The 13,777-nt window shown below is 56.2% G+C and overlaps 1 protein-coding gene across 1 annotated transcript in view; it reads right to left on the bottom strand.

The window, feature by feature from the left end:
• Nucleotides 1–13,777, bottom strand: part of LASP1 (LIM and SH3 protein 1) — a gene marked incomplete at both ends in the record, with an annotated part of 41,172 nt that overhangs the window by 17,886 nt on the left and 9,509 nt on the right. Inside the window, one exon of the mRNA XM_080713308.1 lies at nucleotides 6,738–6,822. Within this exon, the coding sequence (XP_080569434.1) occupies nucleotides 6,738–6,822 (85 nt within the window). The remainder of the gene's footprint in view (nucleotides 1–6,737; nucleotides 6,823–13,777) is intronic.

Genomic DNA, 13,777 nt, shown 5'->3' with positions numbered 1-13,777 from the left:
GAAAGCAGGTATGAGATAGCATTTCAGAACGGGGCTCCGAGCTCTGGGGGGAGAACGCTACGACCCCGCTGCCGCCCGCTTCTTCAGAGAATTTTATGGAAAACTCAAGTACTACAGGGACCACTTAGTCAGACCTCGGAAAGGACTTCCTAAAGCTGGGCGTGGTGGCACACACTGGAAATCCTAGTACCTAGGAGGCTGAGACCGGAGGATCACAGGTTTCGTGACCAGCCTCAGCTACTTAGTGAGGCCCTCCACAACTTAATGAGACCTTGTTTCAGAATAAAAATAAAAACTAGGGCTGGAGGTGTAGCTTGGAGGTAGAATGCCCCTGAGTTAGATCCCCAGTACCACAGACCAAGAAAAAGAAAAGAAGGACTTCCCAGCTAGGTGTGGCAGCATATGCATGTAGTCCCAGCTACTCAGGAGGCTAAAACAGGAGGATCGCTCGAGCCCATGAGATCAAGACCGGCCTGAACAACACAGCAAGACCAGAAGATGGAGGAGAAAGAGGGGAAGAGGAAGAGGAGGAAGAGGAGGAGGAGGAGGAGAAAAGTGACAAGAAGAAGAACGTACTTTCCTGACACTAATGGATTGAAAGATGAAGACCAGCTTGTCTTCCCTGGGATTATGGGGGATGAGATGGAGGCTGAGAAATACTTGTGAGACAGGGAACTGTTCTCTTGGCTTCCAGAGACTCCCTGTCCACCGCAGCAGCCAGCTGTTCCAGACCCACCAGCTGCCTGGATCCCCTCCACGGGGCTGCAACTGTCCTGAAACAGGTCAGCCCAGGACACAGGGCCCAGGGCCTTGGAGGTTGGAGGTTTCCAGGGCAGCTTCCAGGCTGGGAGTCCTCCTCTGCCCACAGCACAGCTGTCAGATCCTCTCCACTCGTGGGGGCCAGGAGGCCTTCCCCTTTGTTCTGATGCAGATTAAAAAAAAAAAAAAAAAAAAAAAAAAAAGGCCCAGGGGCTGCCGTGTACCAGGGGACCAGAAGTTAGAGCAGGGCACATGGCCCCCACCCACCAGCATCAGCACCAGCATCAGCTCTGCTCAGATGCCCTGGGCCAGCACAGCAGCCTGGCGAAGGGCCTTTCAACAAGGGGACAACAGAGATGCTGAAACACCTGAAGTCAGGAAAACGCAGCCCCAGGCCAAGGTAGCAACTTGGGGAGCGGGAAGGGCTGAGCCCAACAACAAAAAGGGCTGGGGATACAGCTGGGTTTGATTCCCAGTGCCACAAAAAGAGGAAAAGAAAAATGTGGCTCCGCACGCAAAAGTCCCAGATCTAAGACGTCTGGCCTCAGCTCCCCCCTGTAGAAAGAGTGGTCATAGGAATCAGCTAACATGTGGGAGGGGCTTCCTATCGCTCACCAGGGGAGCCAGGGGGGCCCGACCGCCAGGCTCAGCCTCTGGACTGTGATCTTGAGCCAACAACTTATCCCTCATGCCTCAGCTTCCACATCTGCAGCACAGGGACCCGGCGATGATGCCCACATTCGGGTCAAGGGCAGAGACAGTGGCCCATGGCAGAGCACAGCCAAGGGCGCCGGGTACTTTGTCAACGTAGAGCGCTGAAGCAGCGCCAGCCCCACTCCTCCCTCTGTTTCCTGGCTATGCAAGGGTCAGGCCCCTAATCCAGGGAAAATCACCATGGCGACACTGTGATGACATCAGCTGGTTCCCAGGCTCAGGAACTGCCTGCCCCTCCTAGTTAGGGAAGGAAAATTCATTTCACTCCTAACACAGAAGGCCAGAGAGGGTGGGGCTGGGGGCAGAGCCGAACAGCTCAGCCTCTGCTCAGCACCTTTTACCTCAGGGTGCATCCTGTAGCTAGCCAGGGCCCCTCCCTAGGCCCCTTGAGGGACATGAGGGACACTGGCCATCTCTAAAAGCCCTCTTGCTCTGAACTCTACAATCACTTTTCTTTTTTTTTTTTTCAGCACTGGGGAAGGAACCCAGGGGCATTCTACCTCTGGCCTACACCCTCAGCCCTATTTTTTATTTTGAAACAGTCTCACTGACTGCACGGGACCTCACTAAGTAGCTGAGGCTTTCGGTGAACCGCGATCCTCCTGTCTCAGCCTCCCAAATGCTGGGATTACAAGCGTGCGCCACCACGCCTGGCTACAATCACTTTTAAGCACCCTTAGGCCCTGAATGGAGAATGGAAGTGGAGAAGATTCTGTGCGGTGGCAGAGGGCGTGGCCAGCGCGGCTCCATCCTGTTCTCTCCAGGCCTGGCTGCTGTCTGAAACGGCTTACCAGGGCTGACAGGGTCCCTGTGGGAGGAAGGGACCTGCCTGAGGTCACTCAACCCAGTTGCGGGTTAGGTCAGAGTGCAACTCAGCACTCTGGCCAGATGACAGTCCCTGGTTGGTGCCCAGGCCTCCCATCCTGGAAACTCGCATGGCAGGGCTGGGAAAAATGCCTGAGGCTCCTGACGCCCATCCATTCGCCTCTGTGAAACTACTTTTTGGATGAAGGTTCCTAGTTATTCTCCCAGGATGTATTTTTTTTTCTTTTTTCTTTTTTTTTTTTTTTTTTCAATATTGGGAATTGAACCCAGGGGCATTCTAGCTCCAAGCTACACCATCAGCTCTATTTTTAACTCTTTATTTGAAACAGGGTCTCACTAAATTGTAGAGGGCCTCAGTAAGTGGCTGAACCTGCGATCCTCCCGTTTCAGCCTCCTAAGTACTGGGATTTCAAGTGTGTGCCACCGTGCCTGGCTCACTCACCCCAGCAAGAAGCAGGCACAGATAAGCATTTGTGGAACGAATGATGAATGACTCAGACACAGGCACGTCAGCCCCAAACAAACAAAGCAACATCATTTGGCAAATAACTGCTTTAAACACCCGACATAAAGAAGATCGTGACTTAAAAACAAAACACATGAACCAAAAAACCCATTGAGCCAGGCGTGGTGGCACACGCCTGTAATCCTAGTACTCAGAAGGCCGAGACAACAGGATCACAGGTTCTCAGCCAGCCTCAGCTACTTAGTGAGGCCCTCCACAACCTCCCTGTTTCAAGAATAAAACTAAAGTAGAACTGGGTTGTAGCTCAGAGGTAGAATGCCTCTGGGTTCCATCCCCAGACCCGCAAAAAAAAAAAAAAAAAGAATAAAAATAGGGCTGGGGTGTAGCTCAGAGGTCCCTTGGGGTTCAATCCCCAACACTGAAAAAAAAAAAAAAGGGACATTTGTCCAGTGTTGATTCTATGCTAGGAATACACTTATATCCTTATAGCCACCTTCAGAGATAGGTAACTCCTGGTTCCCAGTTCCCAGTCATTAAATAGCTTGTCCAAGGCCACAACAGGAACGGTGGCAGATCTGGACAGTGTTGCAGGGGGAGCGCCACCTTCCAGATGCACTGCCTGCCTGCCTGCCGCACTGGTCACAGGACCCAAGATGGGAGAGAGAACCTCCCCCAGGACACAGTGCAGGGCTCTAAGGCTCTCACCCCACACTGCCCGCCCCGAAGTGGCCTTTCCCACAGCTCCATGAAGCTGGCAATGAAGGCAAAAATAAAGATAGACGTGCCTGGAGCTTCTTCCAGGGCTCTGGCCACGCGGTGCCTCCCCCCAACCCCACCCGGAGTGTCCAGAGAGCCAGAGGCGGCTGGGACCACTACCTGCTCCACAGGACCACACAGGGCCATTTCTGGGCAGCTCTGATTATCACCCCTGTCGGGAGGCTACAAGTATCTCAAACACCCAAAGTGCCACTTTGGAGACCAATATAGACACAGGAAAACAAAGAGAAGTTGAAATAGCATGGGCAGCTTCCCAGTGACAGAGGGCTGAGACACACCAAGGCTGGCCCAGGAAGGGACCTTGGAAAGAGGCGGCTGACACCCTGGCGTGGAGGGGGCAGGGCAGGCAGAGGCTCCGACTTCCCTTCAGCAGGCCACAAGCCGCTCCAGCCTGCCCGCCCCCGCAGCAGCCACAGGAACCAGAACCTGCCACCACCCCCAGGCGGCTGGCCCAGCCCTTCCAAGCCTCAGAACTCCAGGACCAACCCCCAGCTTCTAGGCAAATGGGTTTCTGTCCCCATTTCATCAAGGAGAGGCAGAAAAAATTCCATGTGAGTAAAAAAAATAAAATAAAAAGGCTCCACTCTGACCTGCATCTCCCCTCTGACCTGATCTTAGCCTCAGGCCCCAGAAGAACCACCAGGGGGTCAAATACAGATTCCTGGGCCCACGAGCAGTGCCAACCAAAGCCCTCTGGTCCGGGCCCAGGAATCTGCATTTCAACAAGCCCATAATATTTGCTGGGGACCAGTGCTTCCTGCAGGCTGAGCATCACAGCAGTCGGCCCTGCAGGGCCATTAGAATCAGAGCACCCTGGTCTGGGGGCCACATCAGCTGGGCTGGGAATCTGCCTGGCTCAGGGCCCCGAGCGAGGGGCGTGGCGTCTACAGACCTTGTTGTCTCTACCTGTGCTCTGGGGCTAAGGGTCCCTTCTTCATCAGGAGCCCATGAAGCGTAAATGAGATCAACAAGCATACAAGCACGGCCTGGCCCTCAGTGTCAGTGCCGACCGACGAGAGAGTGACTCATTCTCCTGCTGGAGAACCCAAGAGGTGAGGGCCAGGCCAGGCCCAGGAGCAGAGGTGGGGTGGCAGAGCCTCTGGATCCGTCAGCGGAGTGAGGCAGGGGAGCTTCCTCCTGCAGACCCCGCCCTGCAGATCAGGGAGCTTCCTCCTGCAGACCCCGCCCTGCAGATCAGCTTCCAGGGGCCAAAGGAGCTGCAGCCTAGCTTTTGTGGGACTGACAAAGGCTGTGGGTTTAAGTTTCTCCTCCTGAGAGTGAGAAGAGAGAGAGAGAGAAAGAGAGAGAGCGCAAGCACTTCCTTTGCTCCTGCCCACGCACATAGGCTCCCTCCAGGCCCCTCTCTCTAACACCCTCCACCTCCAGTCCCAGTGGCCTTCCACTGGATGGGGAGTGTGGGGCCTGGCGGCGGCGTGGCAAGCAGCAGATGTCTCTGCCCCTTCTCACTGCCCACTGGACCATCCTGCCCTCCTAGGCTCCTTGGCAACTGCGGTGAAGCTGGGGTGGCAGATGTGAGCTGGTGCTGAGGTAGGTACACACCAGCTACCCCCAAGTGTATGAGCCCCAGGCCACACCAGGGGTCAAGGACCAAGCCCAAGTCCTGGAACCTTATTTACTGTGTATCCACAAGCCCCTCAGCCTTGGTTTCCCCTCTGTGACATGGCGCCAACCCCCCCCCACACACACACACACAACAGGGATAAGAGAGATAAAGCAACCCAAAGCACTCTCTAGGCTGCAAAAGTCCTCAGCTGCTCAGGGTGCCTACGATTAAGGCGGCGACTTCTCCTTACTGAAGGGATGGAAAACTGGACAGCCGACCTCTGCGTCAGCCCCACCTGCACTCAAAGCCACGGTGTCTACTTCCTCTCCTGCACGGCAGGCACTCCTCCAGCTGCAGCCAGCTGTGGTGAGGATTAAATGAGCAGCTACTTGCCGATCTTAACAAGTCCCTGAGTGTCTAAGTCTCAGTGCCTCAGTCTTACAATGGGAAAAACAGCCTCTTCCTCATAGAGTTGCAGAGAAGACTGTCTGAGAGCGGATGAGGTTACACAAAACCAAGTAGGTTACACAAAAATCTGACAGCAGGCATAGTGTGGTGGCTACTCAGGAAGCTGAGACAGGAGATCTCAAGTTCAAGGTCAGCCTAGGCAACTTAGACTTCCACTCAATATAAAATAAATGAGCTGGGCATGGTGGGTCAAGCTTGTGATCCCAGTACTTGGGAGGCCGAGACAGGAGGATCATGGGTTCGTGGCCAGCCTCAGCTACTTAGTGAGGCCCTCCACAACTTAGTGAAACCGTGTTTGAAAATAAGGAATAAAACAGGGCTGAGGCTGGAGCTCAGGGGTAAAACGCCTCGGGTTTCAATCCCCAGTACCAAAAAAATAAAATAAAATAAAAGACTGGGGATGTAGCTCAGTGGCGGAGCATTTTGCCCTGGCTCTGGGTTCAACTCAATACTGCCCTGCTCTGGAGGAACCAGGGAGGGGCCCGCTCTGTGACCAGGTGGGAGTTCCCTGGGCACGGTGCCCACTTGGTAACCCCTCACCAAGTGTAGTCTCACTTAATCCTTTAATCCTTGCCCTGCCCACCACCGGCCAGGTTTGTCCCAGGCAGGGCTCACTGTTCAGGTCTCGGAGCTCCAGCCCCCCTCCCCCGGCCTATTGCCCAAAGTCCCCAGAGTCCCCTAAAGACAAAGTTCTCCCTGGGCCAGGAACCATCTCTTTCCCTAATGCAGGGGCTAGTGCCTCTCCTCACCTGGGGCACTCAGGAAAAAGGCAGGCCTACGGAGACAGAGGAGGAAGGCCCTTCACACCCTCCCTCTGAGAGCTGGAAAAGTGGACCGCGTAACCGCAGATTGGCATGGGCCTGGAGAGGTGGGTTCCAATGGAAAGATGGAGGGGACCAGGGGAAGCAGCCTCTGAGGGGCCCCAGAGCAGGTTTGAACAGGTACCCACCCACATCTCTCCAGCCCACTCTGGGAGGCAGGTGCCATGGTCTCCCCGCTGCTCTGCTAAAGCCAGGAAGGATGAAGTAGCCAGGGCCAGGTGGGGGTGGGGAGACGGGACTGGCCCCTGGGATCGCAGCACCTTGGCCATGCTGAGTCACACACGGGAAGGAACCCTTGCCACAGCCGGGGGTTACGACAGCCCCAACAACGCCGCCCCCTCACCTGACTCTGGAGCTCGCTCTGTTGCTTGAGGCGGAGGTTTTCCGGGGTGTCGGCCACCATGGTGAAGGACTGCTTGGGGTAGTGTCTGCAAGACAGCAAGAACAGAGTGGGCATCACTTGGGGAAGGGCAGGAACCGCTGGCTTCTCAGAGTGGCAGCTGCCACGCAGCCGTGGGCAGCCCCTGCCCAGCCCCAGCGGCAGGGCCTGAGGGTGGGTGTGAGCTGGCTGGCCGAACTGGAAGTCACAGGCCTACGTGGCCAGCAGGCCAGAGAAGGCAGCCAGAGGCGGCCAAGGGGACACTCGGAGGGTTTCAGATTACTCTTTGGGGATAATCCCCAAAATTATCCTTGCATTGGGCTAAGCGAGAAACCCCAGGATTTGCAGATTGACTTCCAGGGAGGAGTGCTTGCTCCCCCCTTCCCCCTGTCCACAGTCCCCAGGCTGCCACCCTGCCCCACCCAGTGCTACTGATGCTCGATTTGACCCTCCCTTGGAGTCTCCCACAGACAGGTAAAGGGGACTGGGCCACCCAGCATAACTTAGCCAGATTGGAAAGAAAACGGGCATGGGTCCAGGACTGAGACCAATGAATACCATGATGAAAAGGAAAAGGGACGCAGGTATGGAAGGGGCAGCAGATGTCCAAAGCGTGCTGCAGCTGGGCATGCTGGAGCACACCTGTAGTCCCAATACTTAGGAGGCTGAGACAGGAGGGTTGCAGGTTCAGCCTCAGCTACTTAGACCCTCCACAACTAAGTGAGACCCTGTTTCAAAAATAATAAAATAGGGCTGGGGTAATAGCTCAAAGGTAGCCCACCCTTGGGTTTAACCCCCAGTACCACATACACAAAAAAAGCAGTGATAGCCGGGTGGTGCGCGCTTGTAATCCCAGCATTCGGGGAGGCCGAGACAGGAGGTTCACGGTTCAAGGACAGCCTCAGCTACTTAGTGAGGCCCTTTGCAACTCAGTGAGACCCTGTTTCAAAATAAAGAATAAAAAATAGGGCTGACTCAGAGGTAGAATGCCCCTGGGTTCCACCCCCAGTACCACCAAAAAAAAAAAAAAAAAAGCAGTGTTGGGTGGGGCCGACAAAACCCAGCCTAATTAGAGGGCAGGTAAAAAACTAACTCAGGGTAGAAAGGAAGTCACCTTCAGGCGACAGGAGCAGCAGCTGGTGCTGCTCTGAGCTGAGGGCTCACTGTCTCAGTTCTTCAAAGGTTCACCACCACCCTCCTTCATGGCATATGACAGGCACCTATTTGACAGGCAGGAGAGCTGAGTCCAGAGAGGCTCAACCATGTGGCCAAGGCAGAGACAGGAGGTGGAGGGTCTGGACTCACACTCGGACCATCTGTTCAGAGCCCAGCACGTAGAACTCCACTGTCCTATCTCCAGACATGGAACAGATCAGGGTCCTGGTCCCCAGAAAGAGCTGGCAGGGGGTGGGGCAGCCCAGAGCCCAGCCTCCGGGCCTCCAGGCCTACCCCCTCATTTCCCAGAGGAGGCGACAGCAAGTGGCGCCAGGCCCTTCTCGCCGAGCAGTCTGCAGGGCTGACTTATTATTAATCACACTGCGGAGCTGTCTCCTCTCCACTCCTTCTCCAGAAGGGGAGGGAATTTTTGGGCTCTTGTTCATTGATTCATCCCAAGCTCCCAGAACAGTGGTTGGAACTCAGTAAATACTTGTTAAATAAACAAATGTCACACCAGGCGCTGAAGCTGGGCCAGGACCAGAACTTGTGTCTCCTACATGCCCCCGGTTCACCAAAAGGTCCCCCAGCAAACCAGCCACCGGAGAGGCAGCCCTGAGTCACAGTGGTTTGTGCCCGCGTGCACACTGGGAGGTGAAGCGGTTGGAGGTCCCCACTACTTAAGGAACTAGTGCAAAGCTTCTCCAAGCAGGAGCCCAAGGCCTGGCCATTTTGGGCTCTGGATGACCACACCCAGCACAGCTGTGGCCACTGCGACTCACGGGCGGCTCCAGGTAAGGAAGAGAAGCAGAGGCCTGCTGGGACATCCTTCCAGACACAGCCCACCTGGGCTGGCTGACAGGCCCAAGAGCTGGCCATGAGCTGCACCTGCCCGTCTCTCACCAAACCCAGTCGGCCACAGCCCCTGTAAACATGTGACGTCCCTCTAGGCCACCAGTGCCCAGGGCAGGACCTGGAGTAAAGAACTCAACCGAGGAGGCAGGACTAGAAAGGACACAGCGCTGGGCTCCCGTCCGGCCCCTGCCCCTGCCCCTCCCTGGCTAGTCTCGCTGCCCTGGACTCGGGCGATCCTTAACTGTGTCCCTCCTGGGTCATAGCCGCCCAGTCGGCCAGCTCAAACTCCCCCACAAAGGGAGGGGAGCAGGAAGAGAAAAGCAAACACAGGTGCCTGCAGCTGGCAAGAGAAATGGCCAGTGGGTGAACGCAGAGCTAGGGCGGGTCCAACCTCCAGGCCTGGCCCAGCTCCAGGCGGCCAGGGCCACCCACAGCTCAGGAGCCCATTCCAAATTCCTGAGTGTTTCCAGGGCAGAGGAGGATCAAGTGGGAGTCTGCTCCTAGGACGAAGGCAAGGAACAGAAGGGATGGAAGTAATATCTCTAGCAGAACTGGCTGGCCCCGGTCCTAGGAGGGAGGCTCAGATATAGCCCTCCCTACAAACTGGGGCTATCGTGAGGTAAGGGCCGTGGTGAGGAGCACAGCTCTCTATAAGTAGAGCTGCACCAGCAGGAATGGGCGATACAGGAGGAGACCCCCAGGCAGCTCTGGCCCAGCTCAGGGAGGGTCAAATCGAGCATCAGTAGCACTGGGTGGGGCAGGGTGGCAGCCTGGGGACTGTGGACCGGGGGAAGGGGGGAGCAAGCACTCCTCCCTGGAAGTCAATCTGCAAACCCTGGGGTTTCTCGCTTAGCCCAATGCACAGGGTTAAAGCAGGCCAGCTCCAGGGGCACGAGGAGCCAGACACACGCATCTGGCACATCCCGCCCCAATTCCGCAGCTCCTGTGCAGCACATCTGCCTCCCATGCAATGAACATACAAATGTGCCTGCTGTGGCGATGGCGTTGCCTGGACACCAAGGCCAGCGGGTCCACGCGCAGCAGCAGCGTTACCAGCCACATTGGCACACCTGCTCCACCCATACCGTGCCCCCCAACCCCAGGGAAGGCATAGGAGCCCCTCCCACATGCACGCTGCAACTGCCTGGGGTGGGTGCTGAAGCCTCTCTTTGGAGCCACCATTAGCCCAGATCCCTCCCACCCATGCCAGAATACTAATCCCATCAAAAAAGCCAGAGGCTGAACCAGCCTAGGTATTGATTTAATTTGGTGAAGGTGGGGAAGGATTTTAATCCTACATCAGATTAACTAGATTACAGAGGAGCTCCACAGCCCCCAACCTCCTGAGGCTGCCCCCTCCCACCCATCCCAGGCCAGAGGAAGGTGCAGGCGCTCAGGGAGGGCTCCGTGTCCCCTCCTCCCGCACGCTGGCTCCTCTCCATAGCCCCCAGCCCTAGTGAGACAACCCAGCCTTCCCCTTCCCCTGCTCACTGCGCTTCAGGTTTCCATGGCAACCCCATCCTCAGCTCCAGGCGGGAGAGCAGAGAGAAAGAGAGGGAGGGAGGGAGGTCTACGGAATATGGGGACAGCACGGGTGACCTCAACCAAGGAGAAGCCCAGGAGGGCAAAACCAGGAGACTGTGTGTGCAGGATCCCTGTAGACAATTGGGGTGAGGAAGACAGGTTCCCCCCCTTGTTTCTAGAAGAGAGGGCTGAAGAATGCTAGTGCCCCTCCCCCCACCGACCTGCCCGGCTTTGAAGAGGGTTCCAACTGATCTGACCTCCTTCCAGAATCAACTGCTGGGAATTCTACCTGTTCCGCCCTCTGTGTTCTCAGGCTGAAGCTAATGTCACCCATCACCCCCAGACCCCAGTCAGGAGGGGTGGGCGTGTGTGTGTGTGTGTGTGTGTGTGTGTGTGTGTGCGCGCGCATACCACCATATGTACTGAGGCAGAGGGGAACACCCACCCAGCTGGAAACGCAGCCCACACAGAGCCGGGATAGTGAAGAACAGGGGCCCTGGTAAGGGGACCTAGCATACAGCCGCCCTATGACCCTTCCTGGGTCGCCTGTGGGCGGAGGGCTTCTGGATCATTCCTGTGCCGACGCCTCTCCATGCTCCTCCTGCTGTCAGTGGCTCTTGGGGAGACTGCAAGGATAGAAAACCTGAGGAAGAGACCCAGTCCACAAGGACTAAGCCAGGAGAAGCCTCTGCTGGCCAGCAGAAAGGAGGATGGAGCAGCCTTGCCCTCAGAATCCAGGCACACAGAGCGGTCTCTGTAGGCCATGTCTGTGTTCTTTAGCAAAGCTTGCCATAGGCGTCTCAAGCTAGAAAAGGCCGGTGTTATCCTGTCTGTCTTACAGACGGAGAAACTGAGGCTCGGCATCAAGGACAGAGATCTTGTCCAGTGCACTGGCCCCAGAGCCACCCAGCCAGCTGGCCGCAGCCGTCCTGCCCAACAGCTGCCCAGAGCTCCGGGGAAACACACAGCAGGGAAGGTGCACCATCAAGGGCTTCCTCCTTCAACTTGACTGTAGGAAAGACTCTCTGGGGTCCCAGCCACCCGTCTCCAGGAGCTGCCTGTTCCTCAGAGCTTTCCAAAGGCAGGCGTTTCCACTGGGTACGCCTGTAATCCCAGCAATTTGAGAGGCTGAGGCAAGAGGATTCCAAGTTCAAGACCGGCCTGGGCAACCTGCTGAGACCCTATCTCAAAATAAAATAAGGTTTTAAAAGGGCTGGCGGTAGAGCTTGGTGGTAGAGCATTTGCTTGGCAGACTCGGACAGGGGCCTCTGTGAGCAGCAGAGGTGGCCTTTGTCCCAGGGCAGGGGTCATCCCTGAGGACCTCTGGGTCGCCCTCCTGCTCCTAAGGGTGTGAGGTCCGGGAGGATGCTGAGAAGCTGCAAGGTTCAGAGGCCCCCAGGAGACAGACACAGCTAGCGGGCCGCAGCTCACTCCAAAGGCTGAACAAGGAGACAGCAGAGATCCTGGAAGCCCAGAGAATCTCACCCCTTCCAGGCTCAGACCCCTTCAAAGCCCGCAGCTTGTGTTCACAGAGGAACAAAGATGCATCAACAAAAAAAAGCAACTAGGAGCTTTGGGTTTTACCAAAAGAGGGGGAAAAAACCACCAGCTGACATCCTGCCTCTGGTTAGAGCTGCCGATTCCAAAAGCCCCTGCTGGGAACACCGCCCACTGGCAGGCAGGAGGCTCCTCTAGTCCACTTTCTCACCAGTCCCCCAGGCCCAAGGGGCTGAAGCGGTGGGGACAAGAATAAACAAGGCCTCCTTGTTTAACCAGTAAGAAAAAAGGAGCAGTCAAAAAGAGCAGGGGTAGACTGCAGGAAGAACTGACCCGCCCCAGGGATGGCAGGCAAGACCAAAAAGAAGAACACAAGGCCTGCCCGGTCCCTACTGGCAATACTTAAAGAGAAATGATTCTGCCAAGTTAAGTAAGCCTTGGGAAGGCTGGGCCTCAGCTTTCTCATCTGTAAAGTGGGGATGTCAGGAGGCAGAGTGTACCCCCGAGGTTTCTTGAAGCCCTGACATTTCTTGAGTGTAGGGGTTTGGGAGTGAGAGAGGGGGACTTGCCTTCCCCACCCCAACATACAACACACAGGCCCCTCCCACTCCAGTGGGTCCCTAGGCTCCCTAAGACACCTCACACAATTTTCCCTGGAAGAAACAAGAGAATTTTGGGGAGGCAGGAAAGCCCCAGGCCTGGATTTTCCCCACCACTGCTCCACCCCTTAAATACAACTGGGATTAGGCAGTGACACAGACCCAACCCCACTCCCATCAAAAGCCTGGGGAAGGGGCTCCCCAGAAGCAGAGACATCGCCCCCTCCTCAGCCCTTTACCCCACAGCTCAAACTGAAGGATGAACCCCAGATGTCTACAGTCAGTACAACTGAGCCCCCCACCTTCACTTTCCCTCCCCAGCCATGCACAGCCCTCACCTGACACCCCCAAGGCCAGCCAACAACCCAGCCTCCCATCTGCAGCCCCCAGGGAGCTTGGAGCAGGCAGTCTTACTCCATCCCCACCCCCAGCCTGGTCCAGGACCATTTGCATGGAGACAAAGAAGCAGGTTTGTATGGAGCCAGGGCATTGGAAAATCTAGTTTACAAAACAAATAATAGAGGGCATAAATATTTCTCTAACCAAAAGAGTAGGCTCACCCCACCCACCTAGAAGCTTCAAGAAAGAATTCTATTAGCGGTTCTTGGGCTATTGTACAAAGAATATGGCCTCTACGTTGCCACAGTGATGCCAGCAAGGTGAGAAATAAATGTGGCCCACCCAGCATGCCTTTCTGGGGGCACCGCAGGCACGTGAGTAGCTCTGGCCGACTTCCACACCCCTGCCTCACCCCGAGCGTGTCTGACGCAAGCACAGAAACAGAAGCAGCCCTCTGCTCTGGAGTCCGGAACTTTGACCTCAGTCTCCAGAAGCCCCATGGCAGGGTAGACAGGAAAGACGGGCGCTTTCTTCTCTCTTGATCCCCACCCCCACCCACAGCCTTACAAGATCCTAGCTGCCCGCAGATTGACCAGGGCCAGGCAGCACACCAGCACACTCACAGGGTGGGCCCAGCCTATGGTCCACAGGTCCACAAAGGGTAGCCAGAACAGGACCCAGAAACCCCATTGGGCTCAGAACTTGGAATGTCACTGAAAGAAGGAACCAGAGGCAGGCAGAGAACAGGAGGGAATGTCGGCAAACGCTTGGCACGGTGCCTGGCACACGGCAGGGGCTCTTTTTGGTCTAGGGTCTAGCATCCCTGGGAAGGAATTTTTAACGACAGGGAAACCCAGGCTCCAACAGGTACAGAGGATCCTCATTCCGGATGGACAGCCCCACCCCCACCCCGCCTCACTGGCCCAGACTAGCTGCCGGGCAAGGTGCTACTACAGCTGGAGGGAAGCAGAGCTGGGTCCCAGTTCCACCAGATTTCCCCCCTCATCCCGGGTCCCTCCTAGCCAACACCTGGCT

This window comes from Muscardinus avellanarius (genome assembly GCF_963383645.1).
Source record: "Muscardinus avellanarius genome assembly, chromosome: 16".
Taxonomy (NCBI): Eukaryota; Metazoa; Chordata; class Mammalia; order Rodentia; family Gliridae; genus Muscardinus; species Muscardinus avellanarius.
This window is presented reverse-complemented; position numbering and strand designations above follow the sequence as displayed.